Source organism: Cryphonectria parasitica, assembly GCF_011745365.1.
Source record: "Cryphonectria parasitica EP155 unplaced genomic scaffold M406scaffold_3, whole genome shotgun sequence".
In the NCBI taxonomy this organism is placed as follows: Eukaryota; Fungi; Ascomycota; class Sordariomycetes; order Diaporthales; family Cryphonectriaceae; genus Cryphonectria; species Cryphonectria parasitica.
The window spans coordinates 1,904,121-1,930,579 of NW_024468911.1; the positions used below are offsets into that span (position 1 = coordinate 1,904,121).

The window sequence follows — 26,459 nt, forward strand, 5'->3', positions numbered from 1 at the left end:
TTTTCTTCTTTGGACGTTATTTCTCAAGTGGCATGACAGGACGGACAATAGAAAGTCTTTTACCACCCGCGACCAGCAAGTCTCTCCTCCTTCTTCATACTGTCACAGTTGATACCAACCATGGCCTCCCCAAGACCGGTACTGCACTCAGCCAGCACCTTGGGGTCTTTGTAGTGCGTAGTCGCCTTGACGATAGCCTTGGCCCGCTTGGCTGCATCGCCCGACTTGAAAATGCCACTGCCGACAAAAACGCCATCACAGCCAAGCTGCATCATCAGAGCGGCATCAGCAGGGGTGGCAACACCTCCCGCGGCAAAGTTGACGACAGGAAGACGGCCGAGCTGGGCCGTCTGCCTCAACAGGGCGGCGTCGCAGCCCAGCTCCTTCGCAAGCGCCCGAATGCCCACCTCGCCCTCGGCAGCCAGCGTCGCCTTGGCCTTGGCAATATCGGCACTCACAGTGCGCATGTGCCTGACGGCCTCGACGACGTCGCCGGTGCCGGCCTCGCCCTTGGTGCGGATCATGGCGGCGCCCTCTGCGATGCGCCTGAGGGCCTCGCCCAGGTTGCGGCACCCACACACAAAGGGCACGCCGAAGCCGCCCTTCTCGACGTGGTAGGCGTTGTCGGCCGGGGTGAGCACCTCGGACTCGTCAATGTAGTCGACGCCCAGGGCCTCGAGGATCTGGCACTCGACAAAGTGGCCGATGCGGGCTTTGGCCATGACGGGGATCGTCACGGCGTCCTGGATCTCCTTGATGACGGCTGGGTCCGACATGCGCGCCACGCCGCCGTCCTTGCGGATGTCGGCGGGCACGCGCTCCAGGGCCATGACGGCGCACGCACCGGCCTCCTCGGCGATACGGGCTTGTTGTGCGTTGGTGACGTCCATGATCACGCCGCCCTTGAGCATCTGGGCGAGGCCGGCCTTGACAGCAAATGATGTCCTGGAGGACGAGTTGCCATTGTTGTTGTTGCTGTTATTGTTGGTAGCCGGTGTGGCCAGGTTGGCGGTCGTGTGATTAATTCCGTTGATTGTCGCCATTGTGAAGAAAGAAACAAGTTTCTGTGTCAAAGATCTATTACCACCAGGGCTTAAGGATTTTTGTGTAATTTGCAGAGAGATGGTTTGTCTGCTTGGAGTGAAGGAAGGGAGTGAGTTGATGATGTCTAATGAGTAATAACTACTTTATAGTTTACCACTTGTGGCCGAAGGCGGGATTGAACCCTTTTATGCCGAAATTCGACGACTGACTGTAGTAGCAGGGGGATGACCAGGAGCTTCTAGAAGGCTTCGATGCAAAGAGGAGCCCTGAACCGTTTTTTCCTTTCTTTCTTTCGAGATAGTATGCAGAGCTAAGTAAGGGTGCGCCGTATGCAATGCTGCACAAGGTTTTCTAGTCTGGCCACTATTTCCGCCGAGACCTTGGTTGAAAAATACGGGATGATTGGAGCCAGCATGCAAGCCCGGTCAAGGTCACGCTGCTGATCTTGAGAGGTCAGGGCAGGGCACGAGTCGAAAGTCATACCACAGTAAGACAAGAACTGGTCGATCAGATGCAGACCTGTTGATAGTTTGATATGTTGCAGTCGTCCCTACGCTGCGAGTAAGAATGCCACATGCACGTGCGCATCTTTAATGCAATGCCCCGAGTAATCACTGAGGCTGTTTGTGACTCAAGTCTGATTTGCGCAAGAAACACCCGATGTCGGTTCCCAAGGGGGAATCATTATGTCTAGGACGTCATATGACTACAATGTTAAAACCTCAGCCGTCCATTATTACCTAAATACTTTCTACGCTTGTTGGAATCTACTATGTAATAAATAGGTTCTGTCGGGGTTCCGCGGCATCTTTCTCGCACCAAAGTTTGCCTCGCCATGAGGAACCGAACCCCTGGCTCTTTCGTGGCTTCTTCCAACCAGGAAACTAAAGTGAATCAAATCAGCGAGCGCCTCATTTGTTTCATTCTTCTAAATACCCTTTGCTTCTTTAGTGGTACGCATTTTATCTGACTCGGCGGCATGTTGCCAGACAACCCCAGATATAAATTCAAGCGTTGACGCTCTTAAATCATTACGAGCGCACGGTATTACCTTCTGACTCGTTGTCTGTCTGAGCGAATTATAAGCTCGTCGTCGAAGCATCCTTTCTATTCTCTGTGTGAAATTCTCGGTCTCGTTTTACTCACTTACTGCAGAGTGCAGACAAAGCCCCAGCCGATCATAGCCGCAGATGGCCGTCACTATCGGCGTTCTAGCCCTTCAAGGGGGTTTTCTCGAACATCTATCACTCCTCCAGAGATCAGCACAGCACCTTGCGAGCTCACCAGAATATGCAAAGAAATTCACCTTTGAGCTCATCGAGGTCAGGAACCCTCAAGACCTTGCAAAATGCGATGCCCTCGTCATCCCTGGCGGTGAGAGCACAACTATTGCCCTCATTGCAGCACAATCCGGGCTCCTCGAGCCCTTGAGAGAATTTGTCAAGTCAGTTTTTTGGTTGTTCTTTCTGGGCCAAGTATCCCTTTGCCCCTTTGCCCTTTCCCCTCCCAATCTCCTCCCCCTTGGCTGTGGTGATCCGCAGGATCATTGTGTTGGATCACGCTAAATCAGGCGGTGCAGGACCTCTCAGAAGCCAACCTGGGGCACATGTGCAGGGCTCATCCTACTCGCAGAGCAAGCGAATGCTACCAAGAAGGGGGGCCAGGAGCTCATTGGCGGCCTGGACGTCAGGGTACACCGGAACCACTTTGGTCGACAGATCGAGAGCTTTGTGGCCGACGTCCAGCTTCCCTTTCTGGCGCAGTCGGGGGTTCTCTCTGAGGCGGATTGCACGGCTCCCTTCCCGGGGGTCTTCATCCGGGCGCCTATCGTGGAGGAGCTGCTGGTCAGCATGCAGCAGGAGGAGAAGGCGACGGCGGCGGCGATAGTAATCGACGCTGTGGAGCCAGGCGTCGAGGTGTCGAGCGGCGATCCTGAGAAGGCCAAGGTTGAGATCCTAGGTGTGCTGCCCGATCGGACCAAGAGAGTAAAGGGAGGGCCTGTGGAGAATTCGCTCGAGGTGCATGGAGGTGACCTCAACAACATTGTTGCTGTCAGACAGGGCAATATCATGGGGACCAGCTTCCACCCGGAGCTGACGGATGATATTCGCATACATGTCTGGTGGCTCGAGCAAGTGTTGAAGACACTATGAGCACTTGGAGTACACCGCATGCCTTTTGAGTTTTCGTATTCGTAAAGACTTGGGATCAGGGGGAGGATTTAAGGCGTTGTAGACGTTTACTTTGCTCACGTATCTAGATTCGTGTTTTCACGTATAGACTGTTAGCATCCTATAGCCTCGGCAGCGACCTGTGACACATGCACTGAAGCACTCAGAAAGCTGGGGCTACCACAGAAGGATAATTTGGAATGCAGGAACCGTATCCTATTCACAGCCTCTTGCCTCTTCAGTATTGGTTGGAAGTGGTGACGCCCTAATCTCTTGCAATTGATCTACATTCATGGGTACCCCTCACCCTCCTATTCGCTTGGTGTTAACTCTGATAACTACTCCATGACCACATCAGGATTGTCGGTCTGACAAATATCAGGTCAAAAACTGAGACAGACTTGGACTATGTCTGTGAGGTGTTCTCAATAGAATCATCTTGACTAGGTGAGACCGTTGATCATCTCAATTTGGAACACAAAGATCTACGAGTCTGTCTGCCTACTGCATGTGTATTGTAGCATGTTCACTTGACCGAGTCTGGAATATGGTCATGGAATCTTAGCTACTAATTATTGAAAAGTATACCGCTACTCAATTTCCCTGAATGAATCATGCCTAAAACTCCCAAAGACTTATTTGAATCAAGAACTGAGTGGCATGCCGGACGTTTGTCCTCTAAAAGACGAGACGGCTGATCTCGTCGACTCATGTGCACCTCAAAAACTCGTCCCCTGGTCATGATTAGTACGACCACTCGTCGGCCGTCCCAGTCCGTTCCGGATCCTATCCTCAACCTCTACCAGCCTCTTAGGCAAGGCGATGCCCAGGCCGAAGAACACAAAGAGCGCCCACTTCCATCGGAACGGGTTGAACACCACACAGAATGTGAACCACCACACCAGCTCGAGGTACGTGAAGAAGTCAAAGGCTCCTGTCGGGCTGTTCGCCTTGAGAAGCTTGGTCATGTCGATCCAGCGCTCCATCCAGAAGGCACTCGGTCGTGTGAGCGGGTCCACCAGGAACATCAGGAGGATGCGCGTGTATATGCCAATATGCCAGTTGCCGACAGAGCCTATTCCGGCCAGGTAGGTGCAGTTGATGGCGGAGACGGACGGGTGTGTTGGTGGGAAGGTCTGCAGGTACCAGTTGGGTGCGCCGTACGGCTCCTCGAAGCTGTTCTGCGGGAGGAAGGACAGCGAGGGCCGCGAGAAGCCTGTAGCGAGAACGATCAGGTCCGCCTCGATAACATCCTCACGACCAGGACCGCCTGCGGGTACACCCTTAGCCCGACGATTGACCTTGATTCCGTTCTCTTGGATTTCTTCAATGTCGCAACGGACCCATTCAGCTGCGCCGCTGCGGATCTTGTCCATCACATCAGAGTTGACCATGGGCGTATCCTGGAACACACCCTTGTCGGCAGGAGCAATGTCCTCAAGGTCGCGGTAGAAGAACTTTTTCAGCAGTGTCTCTGGGATCCATGAGAAAATGGTCTCCTGGCCGAAGATGTTGAAAGCAAACAGCGTGTCAATGACAGCATTCCTAGGGATGATCCACTTGTCGCTCCGGGCCAGGATTGAAATCTTGGAAGCCTCTTCCGCTGCAGCGAACTCAAGTGCCTCGACAGCGCTGGCTCCTCCACCGATGACGGCAATCTTCTTTCCCTTGGCGTTCTTCCCGGTCAGCTCGCTAGAGTGGTAGATCTGGCCGCGGAACTTGTCCATGCCCGGAATGTGCGGTCCTGGCGGTCGTGTCAGTTACTGTTCTGCCGCAATTGCTGTGCCTTGAGAAAGCTTCACTCACGCTTGGCCTCCCCACAAGTGCCCACCGCAGCAATGAGACCATCAAATCTCCCATTGGATGGGTCGTTGATGATCCACCGTCCCTTCTCATCTTGATAGACCTTGTTGACCTTGGTGTTGAATTGAGTCTTCTGGTCTAGACCGTACCTCTTCCACAGCTGATTGAGCTGGCTGAGAATTTGTTGTCTGTCGGGATATCCGCGCTCCCACTGAACAGACGGGTGAAACCGATACATCAGGGAGTGTATCTGAAGACTTGAGGTGTTGTTGACCCTCTGCACAAGCCCAAAAGAGTCAGTCAGTCACTGTCTTCTGGAGAGACCTTCAGGCGCGCAGGTGAGGTTGATGAGCCCAACGACTTACGCTCCAAATGCCTCCGAGGTGCTCCTTGCCTCCAGCTTCAAAGATCTGGACGTCGAATCCATGGCCAACACAATGAGCTGCAGCCGAAACCCCGGTGATTCCAGCACCAATGATGGCAACATTGGGCCTGCCCAGAGGTTGGTCGGAGCTGGGAAGGTTGGGCGATATGATCTTGTCGGTGATAAACTGGCCGACTTGGTAGGTGAAAAGGAAGGGGTGGAGGATGGGGTTCTCAACCCTCGATTCGGAAGGCATCGTGCAGAGAGCTCTGTCTGTTGGCTGTTCTTGCGAGAAAACTATGATAGCCTAGGAAAGAATTTTCCCTCTAAGGACGACTAGTAAATCAATTGAGCGATCCACGCAAATCAATGAATTGAACAACGATGAAACTCCGCTCGAAAGACTGTACCATGGAGAGAGCAGGACCAGCTTATATTGGTTTTGCATTGGTCTCTAAGCTTGGGTCTTTGATCCGAATTGCCTAACCACGACGTCATAAAGCCCCACGCCTGCGCGCTGATGCAATTTGACATGTGAAGGCTGGCGCCCCTGAGAAACAGGGATTCGTCCAAAGCTCAAACCTCAGAAAATTGCCCAGGACCAACACCCACCACTCAAGCCATGTCCATAACGACAGTAATACAGCCTGCGTAATCCGTATTACCTAGGTAAACATCTTGACTGGATCGCATTTGAGATTCTTCCCTCTGATTACATGTTGGGGAAGACAGCATCATGGAAGCATAAAGCTCATCTTGACAGCGATATATTTTTTCGGGTTGTCAAGAGAATAGTTTCACGCGGAGAGGCGGATGACCATTGTCCTCGCATCTTGCGGTATAGTGGAAACCAGAAGCGCCTACTCAAGCAACATTGATTTTGCAACTGGCCTCGGTCAAGACCTTCGGCCTTTGCCTCTATCCCTGCGACCGCTGTCCAGCACCTTAAGCCGCTTCTGATATCTATCGCCCATATTATCGCCGCTGCCCCTGGGGCCATCAACGGTCTCGGGACCTCTCTTGCGGCTCTTTTCTAGCAGCGCCCTCGTTCCGCTGCCGCCATCCTTTTTCTTCGTCAACCTGTTGATCCTGTCAACGCCCATGCTGAGATCCCTGAACTCTTCACCACCGTAGTTCATGCGGCCCCTACGGCTTTCCACTGCTGCTGCCTTTGCACGATCCTTCTTGTTCGCCAGAGGCAGGCGCACAAAGTTACGCTCTTCGTAGTCGCGGCGCTCATCCTCCTCCTTTCGCTCAGATGCCGTCTTCATTCTCCGCCCGAATTGCACAATGTTTGTACCAATGCTGGGTTGTGCAAGAGGGGCACTGGACATCTCGTCTGCAACGAACTCGTCCATCGTCGCCGATTTGATGGGTCCTCGTTCCCGAGTTTCCCGTCTCTCGGTTGTCGGCATTGCCGTGGGAGCGACCTTGGGTGGTCGGTATATACCATTGGCATCCTTCTTGGATTTCGCAGCAGCTTGAATGGTGGATCGAGAGACGGCGCTCATACTGGGCCGGAACGCCAGGTCAGCCACATTGGGTCCACTTTCTCCATCATCCTTGTCGTCCTCGTCGTCCTCGTCGGAATCCTCGTCACTTCCAGTGCCGGATTTTGAGCCGTGATCGGAGTCTGCAGCAGCTTGTGCGGCCTTCTCGTTTCGCGCTGCATCGTCGGCTGCGCGCAGGACTTTTTCGATTTGGTAACGCAGTTTGTCTTCGAGGGGCCGAACGCCTTTCTCAAGATAGAGCCTCAGCTCGACGAGCTTCTTGACAACTCCATCGTCGATACTTGACCTGTTGTCTGAGTCGGCTGCATCGTGCAGCTTTCCTTTCCGCAGCTTAACCAGGATCAGGAAGACCAAGTTCTGGAGGTAGGCTAGGAGTAACTCGTTCTTGACGTCGAGTAGTGATATGCCGTCTTTTGGTGACTCGACTGAGGGTATTTTCACAGAAGCCTCGAAAGTAGAGGAGAGAGACTGCGTCAGGGAATCCAGGAGGCCCAGAAGTGTTGTTGCAGCCATGTTATCTGGGGACTGGTTATGTGCAGGAAGAACGTGCAGAGGAATAATTTCTGCTGTTCCTGGAAATTGGGAACTTTTTTTTTTTTTTTACTGGGCCGCCCTGCCTGCCCCAAAGAAAAGGCAAGGGTGTACCCACACCATTGGTTCAGGATCAAAGTGACTAAGCTGCTTTTTTTATGAAACAGGCAAGCCTGCCCAGGTTCCGGCCCCCTTGTGATTGGAATGCTCGACGGGCCGGGGAGTGACGACTGTCCCTTCTTACACATACGCGTGCTTATTTCCCTTTGTAACTGGAAGTAGCCAGCTGGCGCAATAAAAATAACTTCGCACGGCGCCGCCTCTGAAATCGGCGCCATCACCAATTCCGAAGGTGATATCTCAAGTCTTTGCGATCATCCATCTCAAGTCTACGACACCATAGATGTGATGCTTGACGGTAGCTGTCATTCCCTCAGCGTCTTCCGAAGAGCTATCTGATCAGAGCCTCAAGCACCTGTTTGACCCAAGCACGTTCGTTGCCACCCCACGAAGACCCCCCCCCCCCCCCTTCGATTCCTCCTTGTGCGAGAAAACGTTGCCCTGTGGGCAGGCAGGCGATGCAGACTAGTATACTGATCAAATTCTTCGTTATGTAGAAAAGTACATCCTAAAATGCAAATACCGAGCCAGGCGTCGCCCTCGAGGGCGGCGCTCTTCGCATCCCTTCTCCTCCCCCAGCTCACGTCTGCCTTCTACCTGCCCGGCGTCGCACCGAGCTCCTACAAGAAAGGCGACAAGGTTCCTGTCTATGTTAACACCATCAAGCCCGTCGCCGCCCCCGGCGACCAGATGCTGCACTCTGTTGTGGCCTACGACTACTACCTGCCCATATTCAAGCTATGTCAACCAGATGGAGGAGCGCAGCCCGTCAGCGAGAGCCTGGGAAGCATTCTCTTCGGCGACAGGATCATGACCTCGCCCTTTGAGCTGAAGATGGCCACCAACGAGTCTTGTAAAGCTCTATGCGACGTTGACTATACGCCGAGCGCGTCAAAGTTCGTGAACGAGAAGATCGACTTGGGCTACAGCCTGAACTGGCTGGTGGATGGGCTTCCGGCAGGACAGGACATCACCGACGAGCTCACCGGGACGGACTTTTACAGCCCGGGTTTCCTTATTGGCGAGACAATAGAAGACAAACAGATCTTCAACAACCACTACGACATCATCATTGACTACCACGAAGTCGGCGGGAACCCCGATCAGCTGCGCGTGGTGGGCGTTCTTGTTCAACCTCGGTCGCTCGACTACGGCGAAAAGGATCCAGACTGTGCCGACAAGACATATCCTAATGTGCACCTATCTGTAGACGGCCAGACTCGTGTCAAGTTCTCATACGGGGTGTACTGGATCAAATCACCAACGGCCTGGGCGACGCGATGGGATAAGTACCTCCATGTCTTCGACCCGAAGATTCACTGGTTCTCCCTTGTCAACTCGGCTATCATTGTGGTTTTCCTGGTCATGACCGTCATGTCGGTCCTGGTGCGCACGCTCAAGAAAGATATTGCTAGGTACAATCGCCTGGACTCGATCAATCTCGAGGATCTGAATGGGACTTCAGTGGTCGAAGATGGAGTGCAGGAGGATTCGGGCTGGAAGCTGGTGCATGGTGATGTGTTCCGCACTCCCTCGCACCCTCTGCTGCTGTCTGTCCTGCTCGGAAACGGTGCACAGCTCTTCGTCATGACTGGTTTCACCATCTGTTTCGCGTTGTTGGGATTCCTGTCGCCCTCGAACCGTGGCGCGTTGGGCACGATTATGGTTCTGCTCTACACCCTGCTAGGTTTTGTCGGTGGCTACGTCTCAGCGCGTGTGTACAAGTCACTTGACGGCGAGAAGTGGAAGCTGAACATCGCCTTAACGCCGCTTCTCGTGCCGAGCATCGTCTTCTCCATGTTCTTCCTGCTCAACCTGTTCCTCTGGGCCAAGCAGTCTGCCGGTGCTGTACCTTTCACGACCATGCTCGTGTTGGTCCTCATCTGGTTTGTCATCTCGGTGCCTCTGTCTGGAGCTGGTTCGTGGGTAGGCTTCAAGTCGCCCGCCATCGAGGCCCCTGTCCGCACCAACCAGATCCCGCGCCAGATCCCGCCGCCGACAACCTACCTCAAGCCGATTCCCAGTATGCTGCTGGTGGGCATGCTACCATTCGGCGCCATCTTCGTTGAACTGTACTTCATCATGAGCTCCATCTGGTTCAGCAAGATCTACTACATGTTTGGATTCCTCTTCTTGTGTTACGGCCTGATGATCATCACTTGTGCGGCCGTCACTGTCCTGATGGTCTACTTTCTCCTCTGCGCAGAAAATTATCATTGGCAGTGGCGGTCTTTCCTGGCCGCAGGCATGTGTGCCGGCTATATCTTCCTCAATGCACTGGTTTACTGGGTCTCGAAGCTTTCGCTGGGTGGCCTGGTAGGCAGTGCGCTTTACATTGGCTACAGCGCCCTCATTTCTTTCCTATTCTTCATTTTGACTGGTGAGTTTATCCTTGCAACTTCCTGCTCGCATTATGCTGCTGACTAACAGCATCACAGGATCTATCGGCTTCTTTTCGAGTTGGTGGTTCGTGCGGAAGATCTACGGCTCCATCAAGATCGACTAAGGGTCAGGAACCTACATAGTAGTCGTGGAAAAAAGAGATGTGGTCCAGCACGGGCCGGGAAAAGCATCTGTATATTGTTACGCTGTATCATCAACGCATATGAAATCTCCTTAAGGAATCCTGCTTAGACCCGGTATTCCATTGGATTTGAATGATCGGACAGTGGAGGGGGAAAAGGTGGATTCGCAAAAGACAGCTTGGCGTCCAGGTTAAATGGAAATGACTTTCAACCCTCTTCAGCAAATCGCTCACCATGCCCATATACTGTTGAGATTATGACTGCCAAGCCCAGAACACCTACCTAGGCTTCTTGCGGCCCTATCAATCATCCTCGTCATCATCCAACCCCATGAACTGGAATTGGCTCCGTCCAGGCTGTGTTGTCGTAGGACTTGGGCCACTTCCTCCATATGACATGGTTCCCTGACCAATAACGCTCCCCCTCCGCATAGCCTCCTCCTGCGCCCGTTCTCGCTCGCGATGCCTCTCGCGCGCGATCCGCGCCTCCTCCTCCCGCAGCCTGCGCAGGTTCTCCTCCCGCTCTTGCATCTCCTTCTCTTCTTGCACCCGCCGCGCCTCCTCCTCGCGCTTCCGCTTGGCCTCCTCCTCCGCCGGGTCGTACCCCCGGGGATCAATCCCCTGCGCCATCAGCCCTTCGAGCGACGCCAGAGCGCTGCGCCGTATGGTGTGCTCTGTCGGCCACGGCTGGAACGTCTGGTCTGTCAGCGGATCGAGGAATCGGTTCCACTCCTCGGGCAGCGCAGTACCGCTCGCCGCCTGCTGTTGTGCTGCCACCTGACCGACGACAGGAGCAGGCGACCTCGCCGCGCCGTTGGCGCCAGCTGGTGTCTGTGCCCCAGTGGCAGGTGTCTGTGCTGCTGTTGTGTTGGGCGTGCCCGCCGCGTCGCCGGTGCTGGCCTCGCTCTCCTCACCACTCGCGCCGGCACCCACACCAGCCGTCGCAGATGCTGCGGCCGTAGCAGCCGCCGCTGCAGAGGCGAGCACACTCGACGCCGGCATGGTGGTCTTGCTGATCCTGCTCGCGTACTGCAGCAGGTCCTGCCAGCTGACATCGTAGCGCGGCCCTTCGGCGGGCATCGTGGTGATGTTGGTGGAGCTCATATCGTGGCGGGTGTTCCATAGGAGGCGCATCGTGTCGCGGATCTGGGCGTCAAGGGCAGAGGAGGCTGCTTTGAGGCTAGCGAGGAGGGTGTGGTTGGTCTGGTGCGCCTGGAGCAGCTGCAGGCCCTCGGCCAGGGCGCGGTCGGCAGCGGCAAGCTCGTGGGCTGCGGCGGACTGGGGCGTGTACTTTGCGATGGACTCTGTGAGGGTCACGAGGGCGCGCTCGACGCGCTCAAACCGTGCATCTATGTAGGTGTCCATTATGGTGACTGCCTGGTGATGCCAATGGAGCCCTCACGGTGTCTAGTTTATACAGGCTTAGTACAGCACCTCTGGGCGCCTTGGAAAGGAAGGAGCAAGAAGAAAAAAGAGCAAGGAATCAATGCTGCATTTTGAGGTTGGGTTGGAAGAAACTCACATCGGAAAAGTACTATGGTACAATGGTTCAGTACTATGAACTTAGTATGGTAGAGCTGGAAGCAGGGGTTGGCACCTACATACTTACTGTCTGATGTGCAGGGGACAGGGAGGGAAACTTAAGGCTGCAGGGGTTAGAGAGAGCTGTACTGCAGTACAGCCCAAAAATTCAGGCACTAAAAATCCCAATCCCGGCTGAATCCGGCCTGAGCAACTCCCCAAGTCGCGCATCATTGTTTCGAGCCAGTAGCCATCACTACATTTCCAACCTTGCTGTCGACAGATTCTAGGAGCTACATCGCACCTGCTCACCACCCACCACATCAAGATGTTCCCTGTCAGTCACCTCTCCTCCCATCAGAGGCCTTACAAACAATCAATTGGGCCTCTCAACAGCCTCAACCCTCCCGAATACGCTGTAGCTGACAGTCCCTCCGATGCAGACTCAGATCCGCCGGGCAGAGCCCTACCCTCAGTACAAGAGCCCCTATGGCCCTAAGTAAGACTGCATTCCACCTTCCGATCGACCGCGATAGTAGCCGAAGCTTCGAGAACTCCATACCTGATGTACTTGCCGGCACATACGATGCTACCAAAGTCTCGACGTCTCTTCGGGTTGCGGCGGGGATGAGGCCATTGGCTGACAGCGAGGTTTTTTCTTCTTCTGCAGGTACAACTTCCAGCCACATGCCGCTGGACTTACCGCCAAGCAGGCCTTCGGACTGTACGTGCTCACCATTCCAACCCCCTGCGCGCGACTTCATGATGGCGGGACCGACATTGGTGCTAGAGGAAGAGGGGGGAAACAGGTAGTGAGATGCATGACGACGTTGGGGTCTTGCTTTTCACTATGTTGCTTGTCGGAGATAAAGGCCAAGAAAGACGGCAGATGATTCAGATGGCTCGAATGGTGATGAGCCTGATACTGCTCGGGCGTCATGGTCTGGTAACATGTCATAGCGATCAAGGCTGACACGGATATGTCTACAGGGGCGTGAAGACTGCAGGCCTCGGCGGTGTTGCCCTGTTCGCAGTCATCTTTTATGCTTCAGGCATCCCCAGGGTACAGCGTGACATCCTCCAGGTAGGCAGTCCCTCCTCACTAGGAATGTGTGTGCTGTTCATATCATACTCACATGATCATATAGAAAGTTCCTTTCCTCGGCAGCTACTTCGTCAACGAGATCCCTCCAGAGGACAACGTAAGTGTTCCATCCCTTACTTTGAAATGTTACCCTTGACGTTTCCGAACTTTGGCTAATACCATCATAGCCATTCTAAATCTTTATTTGATGGACTATATACATGGCACAGAAGTAGACTGGGGAGCACAAAAACAGTGTGGGGAAGGAAAGGGAAAACAAAGGCTTGCATAAAGTCTGGCATGCCAGGTCTTGTGTGTGTGTATAGAAGAGCCAAGAACATTCACAATAGATTTGACCATTCAAAATGGTTGCCTCCTAAAGCTAAACCAAGTTCTTGCCTCATGAACATGCACATCTCTGAGGCAGTCAATGTCCAAGTCGAGCCAGACAAGACATCGACTTTAAAACCCCAGTGATACTATGATCAACTCAGTAATTCATAACCTGCTCCAGCTGAATCACAAACACAACCCCTGCGCAAGGGTTGGCTCAAGCCTAGGTTGTACTGGCACGCAATTACCCCCAGGCTGATGGGCCGTGCTAACCCTCCCTAACCCTAGGACCACGTCAATAAGTTCATCAAGAAAGGCTGTCCATATGAATGAGACTGAACAGATTGCAAACAAAACAACTTCCACAATATGCACGCCAGGCTTGATCTGACAGATTTCGACATTTGACCACAATCGAGCAGAAAAAACATCAGGAACACGAAACTTGCTGTTTACTAACTGGGGAATTGGAGGAGCGCAATGATATGACTACCTCTTTTCATCCTCGACCAGCTGCCCACTCCTCTTACTCCCCTTACAGAGCCTCACGATGATGCGCCTCGTTGGGCTAGTACACAAGTTTGATCCAATTCTTGTCTGTGTTATAGTCCTTGGCTTGCTGCAACTCCTCCTCAGGGTTCAGTCCAATCAGCAGTCTCACGGATGGAGACTGTCGACAGTGTGGCATCCTCTCTTGTGCTTGGCCATCGCTGGGTTGTGCTGGCATGCTGTCGTGACGATATGGGTCCCAGAACCATACCTTGATGAGGTCTTCCACATTCCACAGGCACAAAAGTACTGCCAGGGAAGATTTCTAGAATGGGATGACAAGATCACCACTCCTCCTGGCCTGTGAGCCACCCCTCCCCCCGGGCTTGGTGTCATGCATTCCACAAGTAGCTGCAAACACTTCAGTTGGACTGACTGCTTTTCTCTTCTCTAGATACATACTCAGCTATGTCCTCCTACGCATGGGCTTCATCTTCAAGAATTGTTCCGCTGAGGCCCTGCGACTCACCAACTGGCTCGCAATCATCTTCACGCCGTTCGTCGCGCTTCAGTGCCGCCGCCTGATCGAGGCTCGTCTGGCTGAGCGCGCCTCAGATGGTCGGAAGTCCCGCCCGTTTGAGCTCAGTGCCTATGCCCTTCACACGGGGCTCAACATCGCGCTCTTCCCACTCCTGTTCTTCTTCTCAGGCCTATACTACACGGATGTCTTCTCGACCTTTGTTGTGCTACTTGCGTACCAGAACCACCTGGCGCGGGTGAGCACTGGGCCCATCTCGCCGTGGAGCGATGCTCTTGTGGTTCTGCTGGGCGTTGGGGCACTGTTCATGAGGCAGACTAATGTCTTTTGGGTTGTTGTCTTCATGGGTGGCCTCGAGGCTGTCCACAAAGTCAAGCTGCTGCGCCCGCCACCCACAAGCTTTGGGCATTCTGATCGTGAGACCAGGCTCAAATTCTTCCTTTGGAGATACTCTCAGGGCGAGGTACACGACCCCCCACTGAATGAAGCTGGATTGGAAGGTAAGCTCTTCTTCAAAAATAAAACACAGATCAGCGTTGAGACCTGGTTGCTGACAGCAGTCTTGGGACAGATGTGTTCCTCTGTGGGTTGAGCATTGGCATTGCAGTCTGTTGTAATGTCTTTCGGGTTCTCAGGCAGATCTGGGCCCATATTGTAGTGATGGCTCTATTTGTGGGCTTTGTGGCATGGAATGGCAGTGTTGTACTTGGTATGATACTACTCTTTCACCTCTCAAACAGGGACGCGTCGTTCAGGAGGTAGGCTAATGAACTCTCTATGCAGGTGACAAAACCAATCACGTCGCAACCATCCATCTGGCTCAAATGCTCTATATATGGCCTCTGTTCGCCTTCTTCTCAGCACCGCTCCTCTTTCCACGGATCCTGCAGCCAGTCCTCAGCTTCTTTGAGGAGTCACCATCCACTGTCCACGACACATCCAAACAGCCTACCTCCACCTCTGTCATCACCCTCCTGAATCTTGTAGGCTATGCCTCCCTGGCACCTCTATTCCTGGCCATCGTTCAATACAACACCGTCATTCACCCCTTTACCCTGGCAGACAACAGGCACTACATGTTCTACATCTTCAGATACAGCATCCTCCGTGCGGGCTGGGTGCGCTATGCTTTGGTGCCAGCATACATCTCCTGTGTCCTCCTCTGCTGGAAGGTCCTGGGCGGGCTGATCCGTCCCTCGCCCGGACCAGCCGCCACCAGCTCACCTAGTATGGAGAAAGAGAGCAGACCAGCAGCCAAGGGCAAGGACAAGGAGAACGAGAAAGAGGACAAAGCTGGCAGCAACGAGGAGGAGGATGGTCAAGCCAGCAAGGACAGCGATAACAACACCAACTCCCCATCATCATCCGTTGTCCATTCAGCCACCGACCCCGACGCCCACGATGACCTCTCGAGCCCCACAGCCACCTCCTATCTGGGCCCATCCCTTTCGACGGCCCTCATCTGGCTCCTCACCACTGCCCTCTCCCTCATCACCGCCCCGCTCGTCGAACCGCGGTACTTCATCCTCCCCTGGGTCTTCTGGCGCCTCCTCGTGCCGTCCTGGTCTGTGCCCCGCGGCCTGCAGAAGGGCTGGCCCCTCCGGTTCGGCGGGCGGTATGACGTGCGGCTGTGGGCCGAGACGGCGTGGTTCGTGCTGGTCAACATGGTGACCATGTACATATTCATCACGAGGCCTTTCTTTTGGCGGAATGAGGACGGTTCGTTGGCGGATGGTGGACGGGTGCAGAGATTCATGTGGTGATGAGGATGGCATGAGTGGACAACGCGATAGAGAAGTATTCTGTGTGCTTGGGAATAGCATGTTTGCGGCCATATCAACCTCTCATTCTTCCTTTGCAAATGACTGAAGTGGTCGTCTTGTACTCTACCAGGAGCCGAAAACAGGCCAAGGGAGCAATGTGGAATCGTCCGTCTGGCGTAAAGGACAACAAACCTAACATCGAGCATGATAAAAAGATAGCAGCTCAAAACAAATGATGCTTTTCTTCATCTGACGAGTGGTGGTTCTTGAATAGTTAATCTGCCATAAGAGCAAGTGACAGCTGACAAGATGTGGCAATGCTGTCCTCCTCTCCCATATGTCCAGCCAATATCATATATGCAAACAGAACCAACATGATAGTGATATACATAATCAAGTATGCAACCTTCCTTCCCTTTCCATCCCGCCCAGAACGCCAAAAATCTCAAACCCATACCTGATTCAACTCTTGCGGCCCATATCACCCAAGGCTTTGGCCAGCGCTGATTTTATCCGTCCCAGCTTTTCATCTATCAGCCCCACCCTGTATCGTTGTTGTTGTTGTTGTTGTTGTTGTTGTTGTTGTCGTTTTTACTGTTGGAACCTCTCTTATCGCCGGACTCATAAGCTCATCCGGTCCAGGCTCAACCTGTCCCCGCTCTTGACCCTCCTCACTACACCCAGCTTGAAGAACTTCTCCTCGCCACCAGCCGTCCTCCCACCGATGTACATTCTGTCAGCGCCCAGTACCTCCCGGAAACCTTCAGAGCTGGAGTCGCTGCCCCGCCGCCGCGGATGTTGCGGGATGGGTATGCCCCTCGGTGAGTGTAGCCTGGCGGCGGCGGCGGCGGCAGCCTGTGCAGCGGTCGCGGAGGTCGCTGTGGAGGTGGAGTGGCTGCGAGAGGAGCTGGATGGTGGGGTGGACACCGAGTAGGACGTCGTGGTTGTGGTGGACGCGGACGTAGCCGCCGAGGTTGTGGATTGGGGTTTGTTTGCCGAGGTGGGGAGGGCTGATGCTGGCTGTTGCCGAAAGGCTGCGAAGAAGCTGGAGAGGAAGAATGGTCGTTGGGGCGCCATCGTGATGATAAAATGGCTGTGTGCCCAGTATGTGTCTTGAGGTGAGTGCGGGATTTGTCGGATGGGCGACGAGAGTTCGTTCGCCTGTCCGGGGAAGAGGTGCTCAGGGCCAAGGCACGCGAACAGCAGGTGTGATAATATGTATATATCCCCGCAAACGGAAACTGTGTTGGTTTATGGTTTGACGATATCCTTAATCCGTCTTAAGTGTTTGTGTCGAGTGACTGCGGTTCGGGGAGAAGGGTCGGATATTCGTCGCTCGAAAGGAGAGGAGGATCACACGTCTGATTTGAGGTTGTGATATTGTGATGCGTGTCCCACGGAGAGAAGAAGAGCAGATACACCGCCCAGCCAGATAAAGTTTGTTGGACAGGCAGGGAGGTAGGAAAGGATCGGTTGAGCCTCCCAAGTCTTTGGAAGACTCAGAGTCGGAACCGAAATGTCGTCGCTCCAACACAATGCTACTGTGGTATTCAGTTGTATCGCGCAGACCGGATGTCGTATGCAGGTGGAAGACGAGGGCGAGGAAAAGGGCGAGAGGCGGTAGCAGGGTAGGGTAGGATGGCAGAGTTTTTGTCCTTGTTCTGATCTCGCAGGTGACTTCGATCTAGGGAACTTGATGGTGTACTATGTAAAGGGCTAGAGATGGGGTTGACGTACTGCCTGTGCTACGGTACTATGTACACACTTTCCAGCACGACCACCTGCAGCGACTTATGCTCTGGTCGTAGTAGTACCGCAGTACGTACCTGCAAGCGTCACAGCCCAGGGGAGTCCTTGGCCATCTGGGTTCTCCTTCTCTCTCGGCCAATGTCGGAACGCGCATTTCGATCTTCGGCCAGGAGGAAGCAACGGGTTGGCTGTTAGTGGCCGGCTACCACCCTGTGTGGTGGGTCTTGATTAGGCGGGTAGGGGGGGAGGGGGGGCTTGCGGGGAAACAATACCACTGAAGGGCACTGAAGTCCAGTGGAGGGATGGCAGCTTGGTGGACGCCTGACGGGTCCTTGGACCCAGCGTCTCTGCGGGGTTCTTTGCGGTGGGTTCTCGCGGGGAAGAGTGGGGAGAAGACGTACCATGGTACTTGATGCTATGTACTGCATGCTACGTACTTCAGGACGCACTGCACTGCAACACATTCAAGACCTACGTACAGACAGTGCATCATTCATATTGATGAGGCTCTAGTATGGTAGCATGGCATCCATGACGTTGCTGTACTACTTGAGAAAGTTGAACACCATGTCATGTTATGCATACATTTCCTCGTGAGTCAGCTTCCTATACACCTTCAACCGAGTTCCGGGGAATGCGTCTATGTCCTCTCCCCTCTCTCTCTATCCGACGCTGTCCCCATGAAAGTACTCGGATAGGACAACACTCGCTGGTCAGACACAAGACAGGAGGATCATATCTGCATGCACCTCATCACATTTGAACCCCCAAATAGGGTAGGCAGGGTGAACAGTGGGCGAGAATGATCAGGCCACCTCTGCTTACTACCACGGCCTCATTGGGAATTGCAATCCCCGCATTTTCACCACCATCACGTTGTCTCGGCTCAGAAATTTCATGGCTCGGCTCGCCCTGGCGCAGCGGCTACTCTGGGCGGGCGGCCTCACCGAAAAGGGAGGAATGTAGGCTCGCCTGATCTCTCGCGAGATATCTCCGCAGCCGCTAAACCATACGATATCCTTTTGATACATGCCGAAGATGTTCGGCCCAATGGAAATTTCTTCTCAGTGTGATATCCAAATCTCTTGAAGAGGACTCTGAGCAGAGGAGAAGGGGTGGTTTTCGCATCGGAAAATCCAGTCTAGACCTAATAGCTGCATCCTCATCACAACGACCAAGTGAAATTGCATGAGATTCCATGTCTTGTTTGTCGATCATTCATCGCCCACTAAACAGTTACTATATTCTGTGCCCTGAGATGTCTTCAACCTTACTTTACCAGGAGAGAGATGGTTTGCAGGGCCCATCTCTTGCCGGGTCCGATCCACTGGGAACGAATTGTCCTGCGTTTGGTTCTCTTACTACGTCCACGACGACTCTCAAAGAGTCTGACCTGAAGGTACAAGCAAGGTGTTCGGTTTCAATATCTCGTCATCAAGTCTCTTGCCAAGTTCCGTGGATTCTATGCTTCGCGTTCGATGTTTCGTTGTATGCTGAGCTCAGTAGTCAGCTTGCGTGCTGCATTGTATCAGTATCAAGTGATGCCTTTATTCTTCTCACATCTTACTATCTAGTGATTTTGCCGTATTGTCTCGACCAGACAAGCTCCTCATATACATGTCCCGCTCTTGTGGCAACCCGGAGGAGAGTACGATGGAATCATGAGCTTCCTGGACGGTAGCGGGGCCAATAAGTTTTGAACTCTGGGCATTCGTCAGTGGGCTGTGGTCCCTGAGACACAACGCATCATGTTGTGAAAATTATCATTGACAAGCAAGAGGTCTGTCAACCTGAGTCTTGTGCCTAGTCGATCAAAGCTAGTGCTGATTATAGATCTAAGTGTGTTTTCCAAAAGAAATAGAAAACCATGCCATCCAAAAAGCCTTTCCTCGTTCCCACCCCCGAAATCTAGAGCAGACCAGCAAGGGCATTGCAACCCATCGAAACGTCAATGAGTCCACTCTACGCGTTCGGTCAACAATTGCTTCCTCGACGAGCCTTGGTGCCTAAGAGTCTTACCTGGTCCACGTTGCCGCTGGAGCAGCAGGCAGCAGTCTGTGAGCATTGGCTTCCCAGGATATCACTGAGGTCTAGGTCGGGCCGATCAGCTTCTATACAGACAACAAGAAAGAAAGACAAGAATGAAAAGGAAAAGAAAAAGGAAGAAAGACATAGTCAGTTCCGATACCTCGGAAAATGGGAAGGAGAAACGCACCACCTAGGATGGAAATCTTGGAGCATCCACTGAGCAGCCCTAGGCCGGCATCGCCGTCGAGGATGCCCCCGAGCAGCCCGGAGAGGAGTCCAGAGGCCTCTGTGTTGGTGTCGCCAGACTCTGTCTCTTGGTTGCAGCAGCTGAGGACGCTATCATCGCCGCACGCCTGCTGGGCCTGGCCGAGAGTCGTACCGCCGGGGACGCTGCCCGAGCCTGAGCCTACACTGGAGGGCGGGGTAGAGGTGGCAGAGGAGCCGCCGTTCTCAGATCCGGGCGAGCGCGATTGGTAGCCAGAGGTGCCATCCGGACTGGTGCCGACGGGCTCGCCGCTGATCGGAATGTACCCAGCAACAGCCGTAGTGGCAAATAGGGCGAGGACGAGCTTGTACTGCATTTCTTTGAGAGATCGAGGACTAATATTGAGAAAGAATAGTTGAAGTTTATAGGTAATGTACTGCCAGGATACGGATGCAAAGTGCTGCTGTTGGTGGGAAGTATTCGAGTTGTCTTCACCGACGAGATCTAGGCTTCTTATATAGATGGCCATGATGCTGTCTTCGACTCTTAGGTTGCCCCTCATTGGCCTTGATAGACGAGTGTCTCCGTTCAGGTCCGGAGAAAGAAGCCATGCCGTCAGATAAGTTTCAGCAGATGGGCCATTATCACCTCGCATTGATATTGTAATCTTCATCATTTCTTCATCATCGGATCGTAGAAGGCGGTAGCAACTTCCATTGGAAAGACATTGTTCTAAGAAGGGTAACACCCTCGAAGGCTTCGTTAATGTGTGAGCTGGAGCTCGGAAAGATTAGTTGACGACCCGAAACATGATCTAGTAGATCGGACGCCCGAGCCTCTTTGTTGGGTGTTTGTCTCTCGTTTTGCACTCTCTTGAGGGAGCACATGGAGAGACATCTACACATTTTCGGGTCTACGGCAATTTAGTGTAGCTACAAAATCCCCATATTGGACATTGGAATAGACTGTTATCTTTCAGAGGACACCAGACTCGATCGTGATACATCATTACCTTGGGAACATCCCACTCAGCCACGGGCTGGAAGCTGATCTAGTGTTGTCTTTCTCAGGTGCAAGGTCACGATCGACATCGTTCTTTGGAGGGATGCCTGCTACTTCCCACTACCTTGGGCCTGAAGCCTGGTATGGTAGGAAGCGCCTAGATAAGTAATAGCAGAACATCCCATAAAAGTTGCAGTCATAATTTTTAACAAGGGCCATATGAAATGACTATATCTGATGTTTCGCGAGGCCAATGCACGAAATCTCGCTGCCTGGTTTCCCGGAGCTTGGCTGGATCTACTTGCATACTAGAAAGTCAGCAATGCTTTCCTTGGCACGTAATATGAGATGTTACTTAGGTTGATCAAAGAGACAGACACCCCAAATTCGCCCCTAGCAATGCGTAATATTACAAGGCAACAAGAAAAGTCCTCCATTTTACTTATGTGGGTGCCGCGTATATAGTCCAAGAAGAGGTTGGTTCAGCTTACTGGATGTGAATGCTTGTAATCGCCTCGTCATCTCGGCCAAACAACCTCCATGCAGACAATTACATGGCTAGGTCCGTCGGTTATCTGTGAGCAGTACCATGAGCAATTGATGCCAAATGTGACAGTCAAAATTGAGTTAGTTCTGTTGGGTTGAAGCTATTTGCGAAATAGATATAAATTACCTACATGCCCGGCGTCAAGCTTCCCTGCTTTGACTAGACAGATGTTCCAAGCAGAACAAATCGGACATTACTTCGACTGGGCTGAAAATGTATTCACTTGTTTGCCCTTCCCCATGGTGGGAGAAGGGCCATTTTTCAAACTGCGTGGAAGAGACTTATTTTGATACGCTCATCTCACTGGCGATGATTGCGTTCTCAGTGTTTATGATTTTTATTAGCGCTTTTATACGTCAACGACAACGTGTTCGAGGTAGTTCTGTGCCCAATCACGCAACCGAAAGCGAAGACGAGACATTGACATCGTGCAATGAAGATGTCCAACGGTGCAACACCACAACCCGCCGCGCTCAGCTTCTTGAAGCCGTTGTCCTTATTACAGACATCGTCATCAGCTGTATCTTCATTACGACTAGCCAGGATCCAGGAAAAGCTCTCGGAATTCTACTCCTGTCTCTGTATCTAGTGGCGCTCGTGGGAGCGAGGCGCCTTGGTTGGCAACTACAAGCTAGTCTATACGCACACTCTGAGGCCATATACTATGCGCAATGGATTTGCTTCTTCCTCACCATACCATCGCATCTCGCCATTGCACCTATCAGCACGACCTGGGTCTTCTCCTTGGCGCATATGGTTCTGTTCAGCGGACTGATATGCGTTTTTTGGGCCGCTCCACAGCTTCCACAGGACAGCAAGCATGCGGCTCGAAGCGAGACAGCCACCCGCATATCGCAATTATCCTTCTCATGGATGGACGAGCTTTTATGGAAAGTTTTCAGAGCAGGCCCGCTCCAGCAAATCGACCTATATCCTCTCAGTCCGAAGCTCGCCGCCGCCGCCGTCATACCTGACTTCCGCGACAACACGACTACTTCGCTGTCTTTACTCTTACGGCTTTTTCAATACTTTGAGATCGACTTCCTCCAACAAGTCGCCTGGGCCACGGTCACTGATGTGGCTGTCTTTGTGCCTCCACTTCTCATCAAGCTCATCCTGGAGCACCTTCAGTCTCCGGACCATGGCCCAGCAAGCACACCGTGGCTGTACGTGTCTTGCTTGCTCATAGCAAGTCTTGTCACTGGCGCATCACGATGTCAATGTGAATGGATGGGTGATCAAATTTCTTCCCGAACAAGAACCGTCCTTCTGGATGAGATCTACGCCAAGATTCTCCGAAGGCGGATGGAGAGGCCGTCTTCAGGAGAGGAAAAGGTGGGAAAGGAGGACCAACACACCTCCGACGGCACTATCTTCAACTTTGTTGCGGCAGATGTGCATTTCATCAGTTTCATAAGTGGCTTCCTCTATCTCATCTGGGTGACATTCCCGGTCCAGATTACCATCGGGACTTGGCTCCTCTATCAGATCCTAGGCGTCAGCGGCATACTCGGCATGGCCTTCATGGTCGCTCTGCTGCCTCTGAACATATTCTTGTCAAGGCGCCTTGGCGCGGTGCAGGCCAAAGTCATGCAAGCTGGTGATTCACGGATCCAGGCCAGCAATGAGCTTCTCAACGCGATCCGTACGATCAAATTTAATGCGTGGGAGGTCTCTTTCAAAGAGCGTGTACTGGAGAAAAGACATCTGGAGATAAGAACGATGCGCACTTACTTCATCTGGTGGTCGATCGCCCGGACACTCTTTTACTCGATTCCCTCCATCATCACGATTATTACCTTGCTCTTTTATACGGTTGTCTTTGGCCAGACGCTTACGACGTCCGTTGCTTTCCCGGCCTTGGCCACTTTCGCAGTGGTGCGAGCCCCCCTGAGTAAAGGTTCGTAACCTCCCATCCGTCTTTATTCTTGCCTACTGAGGAGCCTTTCATAGCTGACTCTTGATAATCCTTTCAGTGGCCGACTCAATCACTTTTCTAATCAAAGCCTATATGTCGCTCTGCCGCATTGGTCAATTCCTGCAGACGAATGAGACGGCCAAATACACGCAGGCTGCCGCTACGCAGTCAACATTTGTTGGCTTCAGTCATGCCACCCTGACATGGCCCACTAGCGGAGCTGCTGAAGAATCCCTAGAATCTGGTGAAGAGACGGCACTGCTGGCGAATGAACAACCGCCAGTCAAGTTCAGACTTGAAAATCTGGATATGATATTCCGGGAAAACGCTCTGAATATTGTGTGTGGGCCAAGCGGCTCGGGAAAGTCATCCTTGCTTCTTGCTTTGATGGGAGAAATGCAGCTCGAGGCCGGCCAGGTCTTCTCTCCATCCGTAAGTGGCACCAGGATGGCCCGGAGGAGCACTTATGGCCCAAACAGTGACTTCCCGACTGAACTAGACAACACAACTGCATATTGCCCTCACGAGCCCTGGATCCTGAATCAAAGCATACGCGCCAATATCCTGCTCGGCCTACCTTTCAACGGCACGCGATACGAAGAGGTGCTGCACTCTGTCGCCCTGCACGCGGACCTGGCCAGTTTGAAACGTGGCGACCAGACCGTGGCGGGAGAGAATGGAAGCCGGCTGTCTGGTGGGCAACAGCAACGCGTGTCTCTTGCCCGAGCACTGTATAGCACCTCGAAATATATGTTTTTGGATGACTGCCTGAGTGCCTTGGACTCTCACACTGCTCGGCATGTCTTTTTTCAAGCGATCAAAGGGCCTCTGATGGATGGGCGCACATGCGTGCTTGCTACTCACCACACGCACTTGGCTGTACCGAACTCTGACTTTGTGGTCAAGCTTGAGGCTGGGAGGGTTTCTGCGCAAGGTGCTCCTGGAGAGGTTGACAACAAAGACACGTATGAAGCGAAGATATCGAAAAGTAACGAACGTTTGGGGGAAAATATCGAGTCTCAGAATGAGGCTTGGGGTGCTTCTGATCCTATGGAAGCCTCACAAGTTGGAAAGCCGCCCGACGCACAAGAAGAAGATGATGAAGAAGGTGATGATGATGAGAGCAAGGCAGAAGGCTCAGTGTCGTGGTCCGTTATGAAAGATTACCTCAAGTCCATGGGACACACGATCTTTTGGATCACGGTTGCCGTTGCATTTGGCGTGCAGCAGTTGAGCGGCTTGAGTATGAATCTCTGGGTCCAAGAATGGGCATCCCAGTACGGTAATCTGGGCCGAAAACGAGACCAAGTGAGTTCTCACAGCTCGCAGGTTGCCGAGAAGGTACCAGCCTGGTACTACCTCTCTATCTACACTGTTCTATGCCTCGGCTTTGCGGTCATCACATTCTTGCGTGACATCCTCACATTCTCGGCGTCACTCAAAGCATCCTCAGCCATTTACGAACGTCTGCTCGACTCGGTGCTTTTCGCCAAACTGGCCTTCTTCGACCGCCCTATCGGCCAGATCATCAATCGTCTGTCCAAAGACATATCCGCCGTGGACCAGTCGCTGGCCTCCTTCACACTTACTGCGGTGCAGCTTACAGCAACAGTGTTGATGATTGTCCTTCTTATGGTCTGGGTTCTACCTGGAAAGCTGGTCCTGATCCTCTTGCTTGCAGGCATTTTTGCCTTGTACTACCTTATCACGGCCGTATACATCCGTGGAGCACAGGACCTCAAGCGAATAGAGGCCATCTCCCGATCGCCCCTGTACCAGCATGTAGGCGAGACCATTGCTGGCTATGTGAGCATCCGCGGCTACGGGCGAGAAGCCATGTTTACCAAGAAGCACGGCACCTTGGTCGACGGCCTCAACCAGCCAACCCTGCTCCTTCAGGCCAGCCAGCAGTGGCTCTTGGTGCGTGTCGACATGCTCAGCAGCATCGTCATCTTCGTGGTTGGCGTTTTCATCATCTGGAGCGCCCGGTCGATCGATGCTGGTGCTGCTGGTTTGATCTTGACGTACGCTGCGACGTTCACCGAGCACATGCAGTGGCTTGTGCAGATTTACGGGTTGGTACAGCAGCATTTGACATCTGTCGAGAGGATAGCTGAGTACATTTCCATCGAGAAAGAGACTTCCGGTCCAGTGCAAGGACATGATCGTCATAGTTCGCAGACTGTGCCGGAGAATTGGCCAACACAACAACAAGGTGGCGTGCGATTCCACAGCTTTACCGCTCGCTATGACGAGCATCTTGAGCCTGTTCTTCGTGGGATCAACTTACAGGCCAAGCCAGGCGAGAGACTTGCCATAGTCGGTCGTACAGGCGCCGGTAAGTCGTCCATGGCACTGGCACTCCTCCGAGTCTTGGAGGCCGACCGGAACGACGGAGGCCGCATCGAGATAGACGGAGTTGACATTGCCAACGTCAACCTCTCCAGACTCCGAGGCCAGGCTGTCACCATGGTCTCTCAAGAGCCACAGCTCTTCAACGGCAGCGTGCGCACCAACCTGGACCCTCTGGGACAACACAGCGACGCCGAGATAGCGGACGTGCTGCGCTCCATGCATCCACCACGTCAGAAGCACGACCCTGGCAGCAGCCCAGACCTGCTCCGTGACCTCCTACAGCCCGAAAACGCTCTCTCGCGCGGCCAGCGCCAGCTCCTGTGCGTTGCGCGTGCCATACTCAGGCGGTCCGGCGTTCTGATCCTCGACGAGGCCACAGCCAACGTCGACCACGCTGCAGACGCCGCCATCCAGGCAGGCCTGCGGAGTCAGGTCGCTGCTGGGACGACAGTGATCACCATCGCCCATCGGCTGTTGACAATCGCAGACTATGATCGCGTCGTGGTTCTCGATGCTGGGCGGGTGGTGGAGGAGGGTTCTGTCCGGGAGCTGCTTGGGCGGGATGGAGGTGAGGGGGTGTTTCGGCGGCTGTGCGAGGAGTCGGGGCATTTGATGGAAATTTTGCAAGCAGCTAAATGACGGGACTGAAGGAGTGAGCAAGTGATTCGTGGATGGGCTGACGGTGTACTGCGGTGTAAATTCATTAAGTTTTGTCAGACTAATTGCCTTGTCCAACATCAGTTTCTCGGACCGTGAACGTATGTGTCTAGGTTATTGCATTTGGTCAAGGGACTCCTGAAGGCACGAGCATGGAGTACATGAAATTACATATATGCTCGCTTTCTTAAGTGACCGAAAG

General features: G+C 53.2%; 10 protein-coding genes across 10 annotated transcripts; 5 read left to right on the top strand and 5 right to left on the bottom strand.

Annotated features, from left to right (window-relative positions):
* Positions 1-59: 59 nt before the first annotated feature.
* Positions 60-1,163, bottom strand: M406DRAFT_345327 (uncharacterized protein; the record flags this gene model as incomplete). Its single annotated transcript, XM_040922070.1, has 1 exon — positions 60-1,163. The coding sequence occupies exon 1, from the start codon at positions 1,041-1,043 to the stop codon at positions 60-62; it is 984 nt and encodes a 327-aa protein (XP_040779137.1). The 5' UTR covers positions 1,044-1,163.
* A 1,071-nt stretch (positions 1,164-2,234) lies between these two features.
* On the top strand, positions 2,235-3,197 carry M406DRAFT_39043 (uncharacterized protein; the record flags this gene model as incomplete). Its single annotated transcript, XM_040924086.1, has 3 exons — positions 2,235-2,488; positions 2,624-2,930; positions 3,051-3,197. 3 exons carry the CDS (start codon positions 2,235-2,237, stop codon positions 3,195-3,197), a joined length of 708 nt encoding a protein of 235 aa, XP_040778156.1.
* Positions 3,198-3,934: 737 nt separating this feature from the next.
* Positions 3,935-5,638, bottom strand: M406DRAFT_338017 (FAD/NAD(P)-binding domain-containing protein; the record flags this gene model as incomplete). Its single annotated transcript, XM_040921311.1, has 3 exons — positions 3,935-4,959; positions 5,022-5,295; positions 5,384-5,638. The coding sequence occupies 3 exons, from the start codon at positions 5,636-5,638 to the stop codon at positions 3,935-3,937; spliced, it is 1,554 nt and encodes a 517-aa protein (XP_040778157.1).
* Positions 5,639-6,143: 505 nt separating this feature from the next.
* M406DRAFT_288155 (uncharacterized protein) lies at positions 6,144-7,406 on the bottom strand (the record flags this gene model as incomplete). Its single annotated transcript, XM_040918777.1, has 1 exon — positions 6,144-7,406. The coding sequence occupies one exon, from the start codon at positions 7,404-7,406 to the stop codon at positions 6,279-6,281; it is 1,128 nt and encodes a 375-aa protein (XP_040778158.1). The 3' UTR covers positions 6,144-6,278.
* A 596-nt stretch (positions 7,407-8,002) lies between these two features.
* On the top strand, positions 8,003-10,288 carry M406DRAFT_97796 (uncharacterized protein; the record flags this gene model as incomplete). Its single annotated transcript, XM_040926378.1, has 3 exons — positions 8,003-8,032; positions 8,076-9,924; positions 9,983-10,288. The coding sequence occupies 3 exons, from the start codon at positions 8,003-8,005 to the stop codon at positions 10,048-10,050; spliced, it is 1,947 nt and encodes a 648-aa protein (XP_040778159.1). The 3' UTR covers positions 10,051-10,288.
* Positions 10,289-11,841: 1,553 nt separating this feature from the next.
* Positions 11,842-13,063, top strand: M406DRAFT_321500 (uncharacterized protein). The gene is made up of 6 exons (XM_040919514.1): positions 11,842-11,926; positions 12,033-12,088; positions 12,260-12,313; positions 12,580-12,673; positions 12,738-12,791; positions 12,862-13,063. The coding sequence occupies exons 1-6, from the start codon at positions 11,918-11,920 to the stop codon at positions 12,868-12,870; spliced, it is 276 nt and encodes a 91-aa protein (XP_040778160.1). The 5' UTR covers positions 11,842-11,917; the 3' UTR covers positions 12,871-13,063.
* A 496-nt stretch (positions 13,064-13,559) lies between these two features.
* Positions 13,560-15,796, top strand: M406DRAFT_40542 (family 59 glycosyltransferase; the record flags this gene model as incomplete). The annotated part of the gene is made up of 5 exons (XM_040924137.1): positions 13,560-13,858; positions 13,950-14,533; positions 14,605-14,742; positions 14,817-15,224; positions 15,357-15,796. The coding sequence occupies 5 exons, from the start codon at positions 13,560-13,562 to the stop codon at positions 15,794-15,796; spliced, it is 1,869 nt and encodes a 622-aa protein (XP_040778161.1).
* A 231-nt stretch (positions 15,797-16,027) lies between these two features.
* Positions 16,028-17,530, bottom strand: M406DRAFT_288169 (uncharacterized protein). The gene has a single exon (XM_040918778.1). It carries the CDS (start codon positions 16,871-16,873, stop codon positions 16,418-16,420), a length of 456 nt encoding a protein of 151 aa, XP_040778162.1. The 5' UTR covers positions 16,874-17,530; the 3' UTR covers positions 16,028-16,417.
* Positions 17,531-19,007: 1,477 nt separating this feature from the next.
* M406DRAFT_328297 (uncharacterized protein) lies at positions 19,008-20,154 on the bottom strand (the record flags this gene model as incomplete). Its single annotated transcript, XM_040920314.1, has 4 exons — positions 19,008-19,063; positions 19,113-19,248; positions 19,565-19,656; positions 19,761-20,154. The coding sequence occupies 4 exons, from the start codon at positions 20,152-20,154 to the stop codon at positions 19,008-19,010; spliced, it is 678 nt and encodes a 225-aa protein (XP_040778163.1).
* A 1,386-nt stretch (positions 20,155-21,540) lies between these two features.
* Positions 21,541-26,239, top strand: M406DRAFT_61188 (uncharacterized protein; the record flags this gene model as incomplete). Its single annotated transcript, XM_040924723.1, has 5 exons — positions 21,541-21,847; positions 21,959-22,083; positions 22,138-23,227; positions 23,304-24,233; positions 24,303-26,239. 5 exons carry the CDS (start codon positions 21,541-21,543, stop codon positions 26,237-26,239), a joined length of 4,389 nt encoding a protein of 1,462 aa, XP_040778164.1.
* Between the last annotated feature and the right edge of the window lie 220 nt (positions 26,240-26,459).